The following is a 19076-nucleotide window of genomic DNA, read 5'->3' as shown; positions in this document are numbered from 1 at the left end:
TGTGTTTTGTATTGTGCACCCATCTTGGTAAACTCCAGAGAATTGTGCATGAACCCAGTAGGAGATCAGCAGCTGTGGTCTGCACATTAGCTGACCCTCTTGACCAGGTCTGCATGCTTTTATACAAAGCGTTGCTACCACATGATTGGCTGATTTAGGTATTTGCATTAATGGGCATGTGTTTCTTCGAAGTTGCTACATCTGTCTCCAGTGCACTTCCTCTCGCAGTAATCTATCTATGATTCCTTTGATCCGCTCTTGTCTGGGCACTGGGTCATTGAGCGATGCTGTTTTACACTGTCATTCACTTTGTGTTACAGTTTCATAGTTTATTTTATCCCCTTGTTAGGTCTTACTTTGGAATGGTTGTGTTTCATGGTAATTCTTTTCTATATATAGTGCTTTCAGACACTTTAAGGGGAATTCAGTTAGGTGCGTGGAAAGCTCTGGTTTTCACACCCTGGTCATATTCAGTTATTCAGCATTTTCCCTGCGCGATCAACCCTGGGTTCATTTGTGCTAATCCATAGATTCCGTACAGAGTGCTGAAATCTGAGTTTCCCTGTGCGTTAAATGCAGAGTCTGCACCCTCTGGGGCTTAACGCGTGAGGTTCCCACAGCTGGTCGAATCTGGCAGTACGTTCAATTAGCTACAGAGTAAGCCTGGCTCTTAATTTATTCTCCCCCTTGATGGTACCTTATAATAAAGGTGTACCTAAGAAAGTGGCCATTGAGAGCATATTGCCAATGACTGACTAGCAAGCCATATGGTTAGCTATGATTTCTCTAACGTCCTAGTGGATGCTGGGGACTCCGAAAGGACCATGGGATTAGCGGCTCCGCAGGAGACTGGGCACATCTAAAGAAAGCTTTAGGACTATCTGGTGTGCACTGGCTCCTCCCCCTATGACCCTCCTCCAAGCCTCAGTTGGATCTCTGTGCCCGAACGAGAAGGGTGCACACTAGGGGCTCTCCTGAGCTTCTTAGTGAAAGTTTTAGTTTAGGTTTTTTATTTTCAGTGAGACCTGCTGGCAACAGGCTCACTGCATCGAGGGACTAAGGGGAGAAGAAGCGAACTCACCTGCGTGCAGAGTGGATTGGGCTTCTTAGGCTACTGGACATTAGCTCCAGAGGGACGATCACAGGCCCAGCTTGGATGGGTCCCAGAGCCGCGCCGCCGGCCCCCTTACAGAGCCAGAAGGCAGAAGAGGTCCGGAAAATCGGCGGCAGAAGACGTCCTGTCTTCAACAAGGTAGCGCACAGCACTGCAGCTGTGCGCCATTGCTCTCAGCACACTTCACACTCCGGTCACTGAGGGTGCAGGGCGCTGGGGGGGGCGCCCTGAGACGCAATAATAAACACCTTGGATGGCAAAAAATGCATCGCATATAGCTCCTGGGCTATATGGATGCATTTAACCCCTGCCAAAATACATAAAAAAAACGGGAGATAAGGCAGCCGATAAAGGGGCGGAGCCTATCTCCTCAGCACACTGGCGCCATTTTCCCTCACAGCTCCGTTGGAGGGAAGCTCCCTGGCTCTCCCCTGCAGTCACTACACTACAGAAAGGGTTAAAAAAGAGAGGGGGGCACAAATTAGGCGCAGTATTAACTATACAGAAGCTATAAGGGGAAAAACACTTATATAAGGTTATCCCTGTATATATATAGCGCTCTGGTGTGTGCTGGCAAACTCTCCCTCTGTCTCCCCAAAGGGCTAGTGGGGTCCTGTCCTCTGTCAGAGCATTCCCTGTGTGTGTGCTGTGTGTCGGTACTTTTGTGTCGACATGTATGAGGAGAAAAATGATGTGGAGACGGAGCAGATTGCCTGTAATAGTGATGTCACCCCCTAGGGGGTCGACACCTGAGTGGATGAACTGTTGGAAGAAATTACGTGACAGTGTCAGCTATGTATAAAAGACAGTGGTTGACATGAGACAGCCGGCTACTCAGCTTGTGCCTGTCCAGACGTCTCATAGGCCGTCAAGGGCTATAAAGCGCCCGTTACCTCAGATGGCAGATATAGACGCCGACACGGATACTGACTCCAGTGTCGACGGTGAAGAGACAAATGTGACTTCCAGTAGGGCCACACGTTACATGATTGAGGCAATGAAAAATGTTTTACACATTTCTGTTAATACGAGTACCACCAAAAAAAAGGGGTATTATGTTCGGTGAGGAAAAACTACCTGTAGTTTTCCTAAATCTGAGAAATTAAATGAGGTGTGTGATGATGCGTGGGTTTCCCCCGATAACAATTTCTAAAATGTTATTGGCATTATATCCTTTCCCGCCAGAGGTTAGGGTGCGTTGGGAAACACCCCCTAGGGTGGATAAAGCGCTCACACGCTTGTAAGGGCTCTATCCTCTCCTGAGATGGCCGCCCTTAAGGATCCTGCTGATAGAAAGCAGGACGGTATCCTAAAATGTATTTACACACATACTGGTGTTATACTGCGACCAGCAATCGCCTCAGCCTGGATGTGCAGTGCTGGGTTGGCGTGGTCGGATTCCCTGACTGAAAATATTGATACCCTAGAGGGACAGTATATTTTTGCCTATAGAGGATTTGAAAGATGCATTTCTATATAAGCGTGATGCACAGCGGAATATTTGCCGACTGGCATCAAGTCTAAGTGCGTTGTCCATTTCTACCAGTAGAGGGTTATGGACACGTCAGTGGTCAGGTGATGCGTATTGCCTTATTAAGGGGAGGAGTTATTTGGGGTCGGTCTTTCAGACCTGGTGGCCACGGCAACAGCTGGGAAATCCACGTTTGTACCCCAGGTCGCCTCTCAACATGAGAAGACGCCGTATTATCAGGCGCAGTCTTTTCGTGGATAAGCGGCCAAAAGGTTCCTCATTTCTGCCCCGTGACAGAAGAGGAAAAAGGCTGCAGAAATCAGCCAGTTCCCAGGAACAGAAACCCTCTCCCGCCTCTGCCAAGCCCTCAGTATACGCTGGGGCTTTACAAGCAGAATCAGGCACGGTGGGGGGGCCCGTCTCAATGAATTTCAGCGCGCAGTGGGCTCACTCGCAAGTAGACCCCTGGATCCTTCAGGTGATATCTCAGGGGTACAAATTAGAATTCGAGACGTCTCCCCCTCGCCGTTTCCTAAAGTCGGCTTTACCGATGTCTCCTTCTGACAGGGAGACCGTTTTGGAAGCCATTCACAAGCTGTATTCCCAGCAGGTGATAATCAATATACCCCTCCTGCAACAGGGAACGGGGTATTATTCCACACTGTTGTGGTACCGAAGCCGGACGGCTCGGTGAGACCGATTCTAAATCTAAAATCTTTGAACACTTACATACAGAGGTTCAAATTCAAGATTGAGTCACTCAGAGCAGTGATTGCGAACCTGGAAGAAGGGGACTACATGATGTCTCGGGACATCAAAGATGCTTACCTTCATGTCAAAATTTACCCTTCTCACCAAGGGTACCTCAGGTTTATGGTACAGAACTGTCACTATCAGTTCAGACGCTGCCGTATGGATGGTCCACGGCACCCCGGGTCTTTACCAAGGTAATGGCCGAAATGATGATATTCCTTCAAAGGAAGGGAATTTTAGTTATCCCTTACTTGGACAATTCCCTGATAAGGGTAAAATCCAGGGAACAGTTGGAGGTCGGGGTAGCACTATCTCAGGTAGTGTTGCTGCAGCACGGTTGGATTCTCAATATTCCAAAATCGCAGCTGGTTCCGACGACTTGTCTTCTATTCCTAGGGATGATCCTGGACACAGTCCAGAAAAAGGTGTTTCTCCCGGAGGAGAAAGCCAGGGAGTTATCCAAGCTAGTCAGGAACCTCCTAAAACCGAGCCAAGTCTCAGTGCATCAATGCACAAGGGTTCTGGGTAAAATGGTGGCTTCCTACGAAGCAATCCCATTCGGCAGATTCCACGCAAGAACTTTCCAGTGGGACCTGCTGGACAAATGGTCCGGGTCGCATCTTCAGATGCATCAGCGGATAACCCTGTCACCAAGGACAAGGGTGTCCCTCCTGTGGTGGTTGCAGAGCGCTCATCTTCTAGAGGGCCGCAGATTCGGCATTCAGAACTGGGTCCTGGTAACCACGGATGCCAGCCTGCGAGGCTGGGGAGCAGTCACACAGGGAAGGAATATCCAGGACTTATGGTCAAGCCTGGAGACATCACTTCACATAAATATCCTGAAGCTAAGGGACATTTACAATGCTCTAAGCTTAGCAAGACCTCTGCTTCAAGGTCAGCCGGTGTTGATCCAGTCGGACAACATCACGGCAGTCACCCACGTAAACAGACAGGGTGGCACAAGAAGCAGGAGGGCAATGGCAGAAGCTGCAAGGATTCTTCGCTGGGCGGAAAATCATGGGATAGCACTGCCAGCAGTATTCATTCCGGGAGTGGACAACTGGGAAGCAGACTTCCTCAGCACAACCTCCACCCGGGAGAGTGGGGACTTCACCCAGAAGTCTTCCACATGATTATAAACGTTGGGAAAAACTCGACAGGTATTGCGCCAGGTCCAGGGACCCTCAGGCAATAGCTGTAGACGCTCTGGTAACACCGTGGGTGTACCAGTCAGGGTATGTGTTCCCTCCTCTGCCTCTCATACCCAAGGTACTGAGATTGATAAGATGGTGAGGAGTAAGCACTATATTCGTGGCTCCGGATTGGCCAAGAAGGACTTGGTAACCGGAACTTCAAGAGATGCTCACGGAGGATCCGTGGCCTCTACCTCTAAGAAGGGACCTGCTCCAGCAAGGACCCTGTCTTGTTCCAAGACTTACCGCGGCTGCGTTTGACGGCATGGCGGTTGAACGCCGGATCCTGAAGGAAAAAGGTCATTCCGGATGAAGTCATCCCTATCCTGATCAAAGCCAGGAAGGATGTAACCGCAAAAACATTATCACCGCAATTGGCGAAAATATGTTGCGTGGTGCGAGGCCAATAAGGCCCGACGGTGGAAATTCAACTGGGTCGATTCCTACATTTCCTGCAAACAGGAGTGTCTATGGGCCTGAAATTGGGGTCCATTAAGGTTCAAATTTCGGCCCTGTCAATTTTCTTCCAAAAAGAACTAGCTTCAGTCCCTGAAGTTCAGACGTTTGAAAAAGGGGTACTGCATATACAGCCTCCTTTTGTGCCTCCAGTGGCACTTTGGGATCTCAATGTAGTTTTGGGTTCCAAAAGTCACATTGGTTTGAACCACTTAAATCTGTGGAGTTACAATATCTCACATGGAAAGTGGTCATGCTGTTGGCCCTGGCCTGGGCCAGGCGCGTGTCAGAATTGGCGGCTTTATCCTGAAAAAGCCCTTATATGTTCCATTCGGACAGGGCGAAATTGAGGACTCGTCCTCAGTTTCTCCCTAAGGTGGTTTCAGCGTTTCACCTGAACCAACCTATTTGTGGTGCCTGCGGCTACTAGGGACTTGGAGGATTCCAAGTTGCTGGACGTAGTCAGGGCCCTGAAAATATGTTTTCAGGACGGCTGGAGTCAGAAAATCTGACTCGCTGTTTATCCTGTATGCACCCAACAAGCTGGGTGCTCCTGCTTCTAAGCAGACGATTGCTCGTTGGATTTGTAGTACAATTCAGCTTGCACATTCTGTGGCAGGCCTGCCACAGCCAAAATCTGTAAAAGCCCATTCCACACGGAAAGTGGGCTCATCTTGGGCGGCTGCCCGAGGGGTCTCGGCTTTACAACTTTGCCGAGCTGCTACTTGGTCAGGGGCAAACACGTTTGCTAAATTCTACAAATTTGATACCCTGGCTGAGGAGGACCTGGAGTTCTCTCATTCGGTGCTGCAGAGTCATCCGCACTCTCCCGCCCGTTTGGGAGCTTTGGTATAATCCCCATGGTCCTTTCGGAGTCCCCAGCATCCACTAGGACGTTAGAGAAAATAAGAATTTACTTACCGATAATTCTATTTCTCATAGTCCGTAGTGGATGCTGGGCGCCCATCCCAAGTGCGGATTGTCTGCATTACTTGTACATAGTTATTGTTACAAAAATCGGGTTTTTTGTTGTTGTGAGCCATCTTTTTAGAGGCTCCTTCTGTTATCATGCTGTTAACTGGGTTCAGATCACAAGTTGTACGGTGTGATTGGTGTGGCTGGTAAGAGTCTTACCCGGGATTCAAGATCCTTCCTTATTGTGTACGCTCGTCCGTGCACAGTATCCTAACTGAGGCTTGGAGGAGGGTCATAGGGGGGAGGAGCCAGTGCACACCAGATAGTCCTAAAGCTTTCTTTAGATGTGCCCAGTCTCCTGCGGAGCCGCTAATCCCATGGTCCTTTCGGAGTCCCCAGCATCCACTACGGACTATGAGAAATAGAATTATCGGTAAGTAAATTCTTATTATTGCAAGTTTATAACTTGGTTTGGTGTTTATTATTAAACTTACATCTTGAGAAATTGATCTACTGTCTGAATCGCTAACATTACACAATAATTTAATGCTTGCGACACATGTAGTATACGTTAAAAGACCTACAGTATATTCCTTAGGCTAGAGCAGTGGTTCCCAAACTGTGTGCCTAGGCACCCTGGGGTGCCACAAGGGTGCCTTGGGTAGTTGTTCCAGGGTCAAATCAGTTTATTTATGGTGAATGTGATAGCCAGTGCTGGAGGCTGCTAATCATAAACATTTTGATAATCAGAATCACACCTGTACACCATCACATAACTGACCATAAGGATGACAGGTAGGCACAATTTATTTAATTTAATATTTTTTTTCCAACATTTATCAATAATAAACTTTTACCCCAGGGTTGCCGTGAAAAAAAAATGCTGATAATCTAGGGTGCCATGATTCAAGAAAGTTTGGGACCCATTGGGTTACAGTTTCCCAACCATAGTCCTCAAGTATCTCTAAAGGTGCATATCTCCCCATGTGTATGCACATTGACAGTCCAGGTTTTAAGGTTAGCTTAAGCACAGGTGACCTAATTAGAACCTCAGTTATTTTGATTTTTACCATCTGTGGATATTACAAAAACCTGGACTTGGTGTGCCTTGTGGCCCGAGGTTGGAAAACTCTGTTTTAGGCTATTACACATTATTAATTATTTGAATGCACATAGGGGGTCATTCCGAGTTGATTGCTAGCTGAAAATGTTCGCCGCGCTGCGATTAAGTAAAAAACGGGCACTTCTGCGCATGCGCGACGTACTTTCACAACGGCCGATGTATCTTTACACAAGGTTTAGCAAAGCTTTTCAGTCGCAATGGCCGCCGCAGAGTGATTGACATGAAGTGGGCGTTTCTGGGTGTCAACTGACCGTTTTCAGGGAGTGCTCGAAAAAACGCAGGCGTGCCAAGAAAAACGCAGGCGTGGCTGGCCGAACGCAGGGCATGTTTGTGACGTCAAATCCGGAACTGAATGGTCTGAAGTGATCGCAAGCGCTGATTAGGTCTGGAGCTACTCTAAAACTGCACAATTTTTTTTTGTAGCCGCTCTGTATCCTTTCGTTCGCACTTCTGCTAAGCTAAAATACACTCCCAGGGGGCGGCGGCATAGCGTTTGCACGGCTGCTAAAAACAGCTAGCGAGCGATCAACTCTGAATGACCACCATAGTTCTTTTAGTTGTGGCAAGAAGTATATTCATTGTTAGCGTCCTTGTTATTTGATTTTAGATGAAAGTTTTTGACTCTTAAGAAGTAGCAGGGCTATGCTAAACAGTCATTCAAACCCATGTTTTGGTTTATTCAGTCTTCTAATCTTGTGGTTATCATACGTTTTCAGTCAGTTATACACCTCGCTCATGTATATTACTAACCATTATCAGTATATAAATTAAAATAAGTAATATAACAACTAAGATAGTGAGACATACTTAAATACTTAAATACTTGCAAATCGTATTTCTTTATGCAAACTTCACTGCTCTCTCATACAGCCACCACTCCTCCTCCTATTCTCATTTTACTACCAGTTTACACACCATCCACACTATGGCCAGGCTGGCAACCCCCATTACTCATTGTCCTTCTAATCCTTTATTCTGTCCCCTGTTACCACCTCTATCCCTCTCTCACAGTCTCCTACATCTCATCCTCTCTCCTCTCCTCTGTCTGCCTCCCTATCCCTCTTCTGTTTCCCCATTGCAATTCACTTCTGCCCCTTCACACCACTTATACCCCACCACTCAACCCTGCTCTCTCCCTCCTCTGCCTGTCTCCTCACCTCTCCTCCACCAGTATCAAACTGCACTCCCTCCCTGTTTCACGCATGCAGTCACCCTTCCTAGCCAAGGCCCCAGCACCATCATCACACCCTCTTTATCCTCTCCTTCCAAATTACTCCTACCTCAACGCTACAGCAATCCTGATAATCTCATTCACATCTCTCCCACAAACTCATACCCCCTATCTTGTGCACTCTGGAATGCCAGATCTATTTGCAACAAACTGGCCCCCACTCATGACCTTTTCATTTCCAACTCCCTGCACCTCCTGGCCATTACAGAAACCTGGATTACTCCTCATGACACCACTTCTCCTGCTGCTCTCTCTGCTGGGGGCCTCACATTCTCACACACACCCCGACCCGGGGGTCGCCATGGGGGGGGTGGTGGGATCCTTTTACCCTCAAGCTACACATACCAACTTATACCTCCAGAACCTTCTCTTACATTCTCTACATTTGAGGTCCATGCATTACGCCTCTTCCAACCTACTAATCTTCGAGTTGCTGTAATTTACCGTCCACCTGGCATTTCCTCCAAATTCCTTGACAACTTTGCTTCCTGGCTACCTCACTTCCTCTCTTCTGACATTCCCTCCATTATTCTAGGTGATTTAAACATCCCTATCGATAACCCCACAAAATCACCTGCCTCTAAACTCCTTAACCTCACCTCTTCACTTGGTCTCTCCCAGTGGACCACCTCACCCTCCCATGTGAACGGGAGCTCACTGGATCTGGTTTTCACTCACCGCTGTGATATTTCTGATTTCTCCAATTCCCCTTTACCCCTCTCTGACCACCACTTGCTCTCTTTCAACTTATCTATCTCTGCTTCCCCATCTCTCCCTCCTAAGGCTACCATCACGAAGCGTAACATTGAGGCTATTGACACCTCATCCCTGTCCTCCCTGTTTGACTCCCTTCTCTCTCCTCTTCTCTCTCTCACATGCCCTGAACAAGCCACATCCCTATACAATGCATCTCTTACTTCTGCCCTTGACTCTGTTGCTCCGCCAACCACTATTCACCCTCGCAGATCAACACCTCAACCCTGGCACACCAAATGCACCAGATACCTACAAAAATGCTCACGTACTGCCGAGCGACAGTGGAGGAAATCACGCTCTAAAGCAGACTTCCTCCATTTCAAATTCATGCTCTCATCCTTCAGTACTGCCCTTTCCCTTGCTAAACAATCATACTTCAAAATCCTCATTTCTACACAGTCTTCCAACCCCCGGCGCCTCTTTGCCACTGTTAACTCCCTCCTCTGCCCACCACCACCTCCTCTCCCTTCCTCATTGTCTGCTCTTGACTTTGCCACTTATTTCACATCCAAGATTGACTCCATACGTCAGGATATCACTTCCCACCAGACCAGCAACCAGCCACCACCCATCCCTTGCCACCCCTCCCCTTCCCTCTTACCAACTCTGACATCTTTCTCCCAAGTATCTGGCGAGGAAGTCATGGCCCTCATCCGTTCCTCCCCCCCACAACCTCCCCGCTCGACCCTATCCCCTCCCACCTCCTCCGTTACCTCTCCCCTTCTGCCTGTTCCCATCTTGCCCACCTTCTCAATCTCTCCCTTTCATCAGGCACTGTCCCCTCTGCCTTCAAGCATGCTCTTGTCTCCCCTATTCTTAAAAAACCTACCCTTGATCCTAACACTCTCTCCAACTATCGACCCATCTCTCTCCTCCCCTTTGCCTCCAAACTTCTTGAGCGTATTGTCTATAATCGCCTCACTGCCTTTCTTTCCTCTCACTCACTGCTTGACCCATTCCAGTCTGGTTTCCGTTCTCTCCACTCCACTGAAACTGCCCTCACAAAAGTCTGCAATGACCTCCATGCAGCCAAATCTAAGGGCCACTACTCTCTGCTTATTCTTCTTGACCTCTCTGCTGCTTTTGACACTGTGGACCATCCTCTCCTTCTGCAAATCCTTCACTCTCTTGTCTGCGTGATACTGCCCTCTCCTGGCTGTCCTCCTACCTCTCTGATCGTTCCTTCTCTGTCTCCTCTCATGATGCTACCTCCCCCCCACTTCCACTAACTGTTGGTGTCCCCCAAGGCTCTGTTCTTGGTCCTCTCCTTTTCTCTCTCTATACGTCCTCTTTAGGTGAACTCATTAGTTCTTTTAACTTCCAATATCACCTCTATGCTGATGACACTCAAATCTACCTCTCCTCCCCTGATCTCTCCACGGCTCTCCTCACTCGTACCTCAAACTGTCTTTCTGCTATCTCTTCCTGGATGTCTCAGCGCTTTCTTAAACTCAACATGTCTAAGACTGAGCTGATCATCTTCCCACCCTCCCGCACAGCCTCACCTCCCACAATCTCATTATCCATTGATGGCACGACTATCTCCCTTAGCCCCCAAGTACGCTGTCTTGGCGTAATCCTTGACTCCTCCCTCTCCTTCAAACCACACATTCAGCACCTCTCACAAACCTGTCATTTTCATCTCAAAAACATTTCTAGAATCAGACCTTTTCTCACACAGGATGCCACTAAGATCATTATTCACTCACTGATTATTTCCAGACTGGACTACTGTAATCTCCTCTTAACTGGCCTCCCTGACAATCACCTCTCTCCACTCCAATCTATCCTCAATGCTGCTGCCCGGCTCATCTTCCTCACCAAACGCACTACGTCTACCTCCCCTCTCCTACAGGCCCTCCACTGGCTTCCCTTCCCTTTCAGAATCCAATTCAAACTTCTCACACTCACTTACAAAGCCCTCACCCACTCCTCTCCCATCTACATCTCTGACCTTATCTCCCTTTACTCTCCCACCCGTCCTCTTCGCTCTGCTAATGCACGCCGTCTCTCCTGTCTTCTGATTACTTCCTCCCACTCCTATCTCCAAGATTTTTCACGTGCTGCTCCCTTTCTCTGGAATTCTTTACCTCTCCCCCTCAGACTCTCCACCTCTCTACAAAACTTCAAACGGGCTCTTAAGACCCATTTCTTTACCAAACCTAGCCAAATCTCAACATAACCCTCTGTTCCACGCTCTCTATGTACCCCATCTGTGTCATCCCTGTCTGTCTACCCCTCCCCTTAGAATGTAAGCTCTCACGAGTAGGGCCCTCTTCCCTCATGTGCTTATACTTTTCTTACTTTAATAATCCTCAACTGCCCAGATCCCACAGTTTTTTGACCACCTGGAACTTATCTCTATGTTTACTGGTGTAGTTATGCTTAGTTGCCCTGTACTTGTCCTATATTGTATTCAACTGTAAGTCACTGTTTTCCTATCTTTTATGTGCATTTGTACTCTGTAATTGGGCGCTGCGGAACTCTTGTGGCGCCATATAAATAAAGGATAATAATAATAATAATAAACATACATTGTTGCCCTTTACAAATTGCACCTACCAAGTCAGGTGGATGCTTTAAAATTCGATACTTTTTTTGTTTGTTTGTTTTGTGCAATGGACATGTTACCTCGTAAGTTTGTATTGCTTTCAGATTAATTATTTTTTATCTTATTCATTTATTTCTTTTTTTTCTTTTTTTTTAGGATAAAATGGATGGCTTTGTACCTGCACACTTTCTTGGCTGGTATATAAAAGTGAGTGGTGATCAGAATTGATCTTTCCATTTTTTGAGTTTTGGATCTTCAGTGTTTATGAAGAATTTGTTTGATCATTTATGCATTTTAATGCTTAACCTGAAACCCTGCTTCTTGTCCATATAGACACTAGTGATAAGAGACTGGTGGATGTGTATGATGATCAGCGTTATGTTTGAGTTCCTGGAGTACAGCTTAGAGCATCAGCTGCCCAATTTCAGTGAATGTTGGTGGGATCATGTAAGTTACTGCATCACCACTCCATGTGCCATCTAGTTCCATCCTCTATGCTTGGCACTTAATGTAAACTTTCCTAGGTGTTTTAGTTCAAGAGAATAAGATATATAAATACGTAGCTATGTAGATGTATGTGCAGAACGGGTCTTGCGTCATTGCACGCAGGGCCCCCTGAGCCTCCCTACACAGACTTCCTGGCTTTGGCTGCGGTTCTACGATGGCCATTCTGAGTAACCTTAGTGTTAGGACGCAGCACTCAGATCAGCAATGCCAGCAGGAGGAGCCTTTCTCCCTCAGGTGTCTCCTGCTGCATCCATAGACGCCCTTCAATATATTTCTCATTACCCCCTCAATATCTCTCAATGACTATCTCTCTCATTGCTCCCTCCATAGCTCTTCACTGTCTGTAGCTCTCTAGCTGCTCACTCTGAGCCCCACTTTCTCCATCTCTCTCTGCATCCCCTCCTTCACAGCAGTCTCATTACCCACCTGAGCCCTCCTTTCTCTGTATCGGTCTCCTAGCCCCCTTCATAGTTCTCTCATTGCCACCTCCATTCCTACCCGCTCCATATCGTCTCACTGCCTCTGAGCTAACTGTATGTCTAACTGCCATCTGTCCATAGCAGTTTCTATCACCCCTTGAGTCCCCCTTCCTTCATATCGCGCTGCCCTCTCCATAGCAGTCTCTTTGCCACCTCTCTCCATATTGTTCTGCCCCCCCCCCCCCTTCCCTCCCCCCTCCATTAGTATAAGGTAGTAACTCAGGGGGTAATTCAGACCTGGTCACTGTTATGCATTTTTGCACAGCGGGCGATAAGGTCTAAACTGCGTATGCAATGCGCAGGCGCGTCGCACGGGTGTAAATCGGATCGCCGCTCAACGATGGGTTTGTGTGACAGATCCGTTTGTACGGGCGATCGTAAGGAGATTGACGGGAAGAAGGCGTTTGTGGGTGTCAACTGATTTTCAGGGAGTGTCTGGAAAAACGCAGGCGCGTCCATTCGTTTGCAGGGAGGGTTTGCAGTGATCGATGCGGCTGAGTAAGTCCCGGGCTGCGCAGAGACTGCACAAAATCTATTTGTACAGCTCTGCTACACATGCGTTCGCACACTTGCACAGCTAAAGTACACTCCCCCTGTAGGTGGCGACTATCTGAGCGCAGCAGTGCAAAAATCGCCTGCTAGCGATCAGGCCTGAGATAGGCCCTCAGGCTGCTGCGGCTGTGTGCAACTACAGCCACTTTGCTTGCGACTCCGGATAAGTCCTATTGTCTCCCCTCTGTGGCTTTACAAGAGACACATCTTGTATGTTTATCCAGCTCATAGAAAGCACATGGACTTGAAGTTGGGAGATTGCTCTAAATGCCATTGTTCTTATGTTGCCACTCTAGCCCATAACCCCTGGTTTTGAAGCAAAGTTACCTGATTTTAGGATAAGCTTTTGGCCTATCTCAGTGCTGGTTTTGGCCTTTGACTTAGAGTCACGCGGAAATCCCAATCCAGTCCAAGTTCTCCTGTCTCTGGGTCTAGTGAGATGATGGCGTTGGGTTTGGTATGCCGGCGGTCAACAATACCCGGTGGCTAGCTGTGCTCGTCACAGGTTCTATTCCCACTCTATGGGTGTCGTGGACACCCACGTGTAGGAATAGGTCCTGTCAACCGGGATTCCGGCTGTCGGCATTGTCAGTGATCGGGATTCCGACGTCCGTATCCTGACCGCTGGCATCCCGACTGCCGACAATGTAACCGCATACCAAACGATGCTTCTGGGTATTTGCTTCATGAGTGTGGCGGCTTCTGTTAGCATTGAGGTGAGCGTCAGGAATCTCTATCTAATGGGATGTTTCTACAGACATCCTCCCTGCTAAAGTCCAGTTCAGCATTCTCTGAGTATTTATTTGACCATACCTGTTCCGACAACTTACCTAATGTAATTCTGACCGATACCCTAGTATTCTACAGCTCAGTGCTTCTCAAATCCAGTCCTCGGGACACACTAATAGTGCATGTTTTCCAGGTTTCCTTATAGTATCACAAGAGAAATAAGAGCCACCTGTGGATCTTTTAAATTGTCAGTAATAAATACACCTGTGTTGCAGCAGGGAGATATGGAAAACATGCACTGTTAGTGTGACCCGAGGACTGGATTTGAGATGCACTTTGATTCCTTCTCCCAACCACCACCTCATCCTGGCTCCTGGTCTTCTCAAGTGCTAAATCGGATATTGACGGCCACTATTGTCTTCAGTCCTTTGTTTTTGTTTTTTTTCTTTCGTTTTGTCTGTCTTTACTATATTTGTGTTTCATGTAAACTTCTGTTGCTAAAACCGCATATTATATACAATATTGTATTCCATCACCCATATTTGTAGTGTTTGTCTTTTGTACAGTAGTCTACAACAGAGATTTAACAAAAAAAAGTAGTTTGTCGTTTTGTAGAGCCGTGTATTAAGTCTTGGTCTTTAATTTATGCCTTTTAAAGATATTTTTCCCTAAAACTCCAATCGAAATAAAAACAAAAATGTCAATCAATATAAATTGAGATTTAAAATTTGGATTGGGTGTGATTGTGCACTGCAGGGTATTAGTACAGATATAGGAAAACTGTATATCATTTATGTGATTTTGATTCAACAAAAATAATAATTTGTTCTGCTGTGTTAGGGTGTTCACTTCCAGCTGTAAAGCACTTGTACCAATTATAAACTGGATAGTCACTTTAGGTTCTATGACTTTCAGTTTAGCTCCTTCCATATATCTCTTAGAAGTGGTTATCACTTTGGAAAGTAATATAAAAAATATATATGTTCAGTATTTTGGGGATGGATGGGGGGGGGGGGGGGGGGATCAATAGAAAGATGGGCTTGCACGGAACACGGTAGGGGCAGGGGTGCTGACTGGGTCATGCAAGTCCAAATATAAAGAAATAGTTGCAGCATGTTTTCCTGGATCTGTACTGGTGCATGTAAGTGTGCACAACACCTGGGTTGGGATTGGAATGCCGGCGGTTGGGAATCCTGGGAGGTCAGAATACAGACCCCGGGATCCCGGCCGCCAGCGGGGCAAGAGCAAGAAAGCCCCTTGCAGGCTCGGAGGCTCACCACAGGTTCTGTTCCCACTCTATGGGTGTCGTGGACACCCACGAGTGGGAATAGCCTTGACGCAGCGGTTGGGATCCCGGCGTCTGTATTCTGGTCGACGGGATCCCGGCTGCCGCTGTAGTAACTACATCCCCAACATCTGATCCTCATTATTTATTAATCACTGTTAATCTTGTTTGTTTTTATTCAGTGGATTTTTAGGGGGGGGGGGGGGGGGGAGACCTTTCTGGTGTCTCTTTACATACTGACATTTAAACGAACATTAAATATCGTTTTATTTATTTTAAAGTGGATAATGGATGTCCTAGTTTGCAATGGTTTTGGGATTTATTGTGGTATGAAGACACTAAAATGGCTATCGATGAAACCCTATCAATGGCAGGGCCTGTGGAACATTCCAACATACAGGTATGTTGGGACGGCAGCCAAATATAATGTAATGTTTTTCTATAGTAATAAATCAGATCCTACTTGCCAACACTTATTTTATCCCGTCGCTGATGGAGGCTTAGCCAGGCGCTCTTATCGCTAAACACTGACCCCTCATGGTTTAATGCCAAGGATCGCGGTTCTGTAAAGAGGGGAAGTGGCCATAACAATGTGTTTCTCCTAGAACGGGTATATTGTCCCTTGCCCCCTTCTCATGGACATATGATTTGTGGCATTATGCTCCCCATTTTGTCCCTTTCAATAGGAAGTGGGTAGGAGGGGCACCTACTCTTCTGGGAGGTTATGGGACTCCCTGAACATTTGGGAGCCTCCCATACTTAGATATGCTAGGTTCCAGATCATGCACAGTGCAACATACATTTCCCAAACCGATACACATTCAATACAGCCTCAGCCCTTAATGCAGAAGTTTTATTTTATTCCTTGGATTTCTATGCTAGAAAAATGAGTTTAGGTATAATTTTGAAGCCATTTGTTAGCATTATAAAATCATATGTATAGCATTTTACGTGAAGTATATACATGTTCGAGTCACATTATTATGACCACCTCCTACATTTGACATCGGCAGTGCATAGCCAAAGAAGTACGTCATGTGTCATGCTTGGTGGGTATATAAGGTGTGCGATGGGACGTCTGCACACACATCACTCGTTGCTGTCATGGGTTAAAGTGGCGGTTTATCGGAGTTGCAAAAAGGGATGATTACCGGCTTTCAGGATAAGGGTGTCCGTATAAGCGCAGTGTGTGAACTGATCCCGTGCTGCTGTGGTGAAGGTGTATCATGACTGGACAAATAGCACCATTGCAAATAACCAGTGTGGAAACTGCGGAGCACCACGTGCCATTGATGTGAGAGGTGATGGTCCGCTAAGAAGGTGCGTGAGGGCTGACCGACACACTACAGTGGAGCGGCTCACCAGCAGAATGAACCTGGGGGCTACCAGACGTGTGTCTAAAACAACAGATCAGCCCGTCTAGCTGCAGTCCGTGCAACACACGGCGGTTACTCTGGCTATTAGTCATAACAGTGTGACTCGACCATGTATAATTAGTGTCACCATATTAATTAGATCATTATATTATGGCTTATATAGATATCACTTTAAGTAGGGTTAAACTTTCCCCACTATTTTGTTGGGAATTGAAAACGATGTAATTTGTATGTATTTTGTTTTTCTCTGACGTCCTAGTGGATGCTGGGGACTCCGTCAGGACCATGGGGAATAGCGGCTCCGCAGGAGACAGGGCACAAAATTTAAAAGTTTGACCACTAGGTGGTGTGTACTGGCTCCTCCCCCTATGACCCTCCTCCAAGCCTCAGTTAGGTTTTTGTGCCCGTCCGAGCAGGGTGCAATCTAGGTGGCTCTCATAAAGAGCTGCTTAGAGTAAAAGTTTTGATAGTTTTATTATTTTCAGTGAGTCCTGCTGGCAACAGGCTCACTGCAACGAGGGACCTAGGGGAGAAGAAGTGAACTCACCTGCGTGCAGGATGGATTTGCTTCTTAGGCTACTGGACACTAGCTCCAGAGGGACGATCACAGGTACAGCCTGGATGGGTCACCGGAGCCGCGCCGCCGACCCCCTTGCAGATGCCGAAGTAAGAAGAGGTCCAGAAACCGGCGGCTGAAGGCTTTTCAGTCTTCATGAGGTAGCGCACAGCACTGCAGCTGTGCGCCATTGCGCTCAGGCACACTTCACACCGGCGGTCACTGAGGGTGCAGGGCGCTGGGGGGGGCGCCCTGGGCAGCAATGTTAATACCTTTCTGGCTAAAAAGAATACATCACATATAGTCCATGAGCCTCATATAGCCTATATGGATGTATTTCACCCCTGCCAGGTCTCAGAAAAACCGGGAGAAGAGCCCGCCGGAATAGGGGGCGGGGCCTATCTCCTCAGCACACAGCGCCATTTTCCTACACAGCTCCGCTGCTAGGAAGGCTCCCAGGCTCTCCCCTGCACTGCACTACAGAAACAGGGTAAAAAACAGAGAGGGGGGGGCATTTTTTGGCGATATTATATATATTTAAGCAGCTATAAGGAAACAACACTTATATAAGGTTGTTCCTATATAATTATAGCGCTTTGGTGTGTGCTGGCAAACTCTCCCTCTGTCTCCCCAAAGGGCTAGTGGGGTCCTGTCTTCTATCAGAGCATTCCCTGTGTCTGCTGTGTGTCGGTACGTGTGTGTCGACATGTATGAGGACGATGTTGGTGTGGAGGCGGAGCAATTGCCGGTAATGGTGATGTCACCCCCTAGGGAGTCGACACCGGAATGGATGGCTTTGTTTATGGAATTACGTGATAATATCAGCACGCTGCAAAAGTCGGTTGACGACATGAGACGACCGGCAAACCAGTTAGTACCTGTACAGGCGTCTCAAACACCGTCAGGGGCTGTAAAACGCCCTTTGCCTCAGTCGGTCGACACAGACCCAGACACCGAATCTAGTGTCGACGGTGAAGAAACGAACGTATTTTCCAGTAGGGCCACACGTTATATGATCACGGCAATGAAGGAGGCTTTGCATATCTCTGATACTGCAAGTACCACAAAAAGGGGTATTATGTGGGGTCTAAAAAAAAACTACCTGTAGTTTTTCCTGAATCAGAGGAATTGAATGACGTGTGTGATGAAGTGTGGGTTACCCCTGATAAAAAACTGCTAATTTCAAAGAAGTTATTGGCGTTATACCCTTTCCCGCCAGAGGTTAGGGCGCGCTGGGAAACACCCCCTAGGGTGGACAAGGCGCTCACACGTTTATCCAAACAAGTGGCGTTACCGTCTCCTGATACGGCCGCCCTCAAGGATCCAGCTGATAGGAGGCTGGAAAATACTCTAAAAAGTATATACACACATACTGGTGTTATACTGCGACCAGCAATCGCCTCAGCCTGGATGTGCAGTGCTGGGGTGGCTTGGTCGGATTCCCTGACTGAAAATATTGATACCCTGGATAGGGACAGTATTTTATTGACTATAGAGCAATTAAAGGATGCATTCCTTTATATGCGAGATGCACAGAGGGATATCTGCACTCTGGCATCAAGAGTAAGTGCGATGTCCATATCTGCCAGAAGAAGTCTATGGACACGACAGTGGTCAGGCGATGCGGATTCCAAACGGCATATGGAAGTATTGCCGTATAAAGGGGAGGAATTATTTGGGGTCGGTCTATCGGATTTGGTAGCCACGGCAACAGCCGGGAAGTCCACCTTTTTACCTCAAGTCCCCTCCCAGCAGAAAAAGACGCAGTCTTTTCAGCCGCAGTCCTTTCGTTCCTATAAGAACAAACGAGCAAAAGGACATTCATATTTGCCCCGAGGCAAAGGAAAGGGTAAGAGACTGCAGCAAGCAGCCCCTTCCCAGGAGCAGAAGTCCTCCCCGGCTTCTGCAAAGGCCTCAGCATGACGCTGGGACCTTACAAGCGGACTCAGGGGCGGTGGGGGTCGCCTCAAGAATTTCAGCGCACAGTGGGCTCACTCGCAGGTGGACCCCTGGATCCTGCAGGTAGTAT

At 47.5% G+C, this 19076-nt stretch overlaps 1 protein-coding gene across 1 annotated transcript in view; it reads left to right on the top strand.

Annotated features, from left to right (window-relative positions):
- PTDSS2 (phosphatidylserine synthase 2) overlaps positions 1 to 19076 on the top strand; it is a 205280-nt gene that overhangs the window by 157484 nt on the left and 28720 nt on the right. The window contains exons 6-8 of the mRNA XM_063944344.1: positions 11720 to 11770; positions 11897 to 12010; positions 15397 to 15515. Coding sequence (XP_063800414.1) covers positions 11720 to 11770; positions 11897 to 12010; positions 15397 to 15515 — 284 coding nt within the window. The remainder of the gene's footprint in view (positions 1 to 11719; positions 11771 to 11896; positions 12011 to 15396; positions 15516 to 19076) is intronic.

This window comes from Pseudophryne corroboree, chromosome 11 (genome assembly GCF_028390025.1).
Source record: "Pseudophryne corroboree isolate aPseCor3 chromosome 11, aPseCor3.hap2, whole genome shotgun sequence".
Lineage (NCBI taxonomy): Eukaryota > Metazoa > Chordata > Amphibia > Anura > Myobatrachidae > Pseudophryne > Pseudophryne corroboree.
Note: the sequence above shows the minus strand (reverse complement) of the source record. Positions and strands in the feature narration are given on the sequence as shown.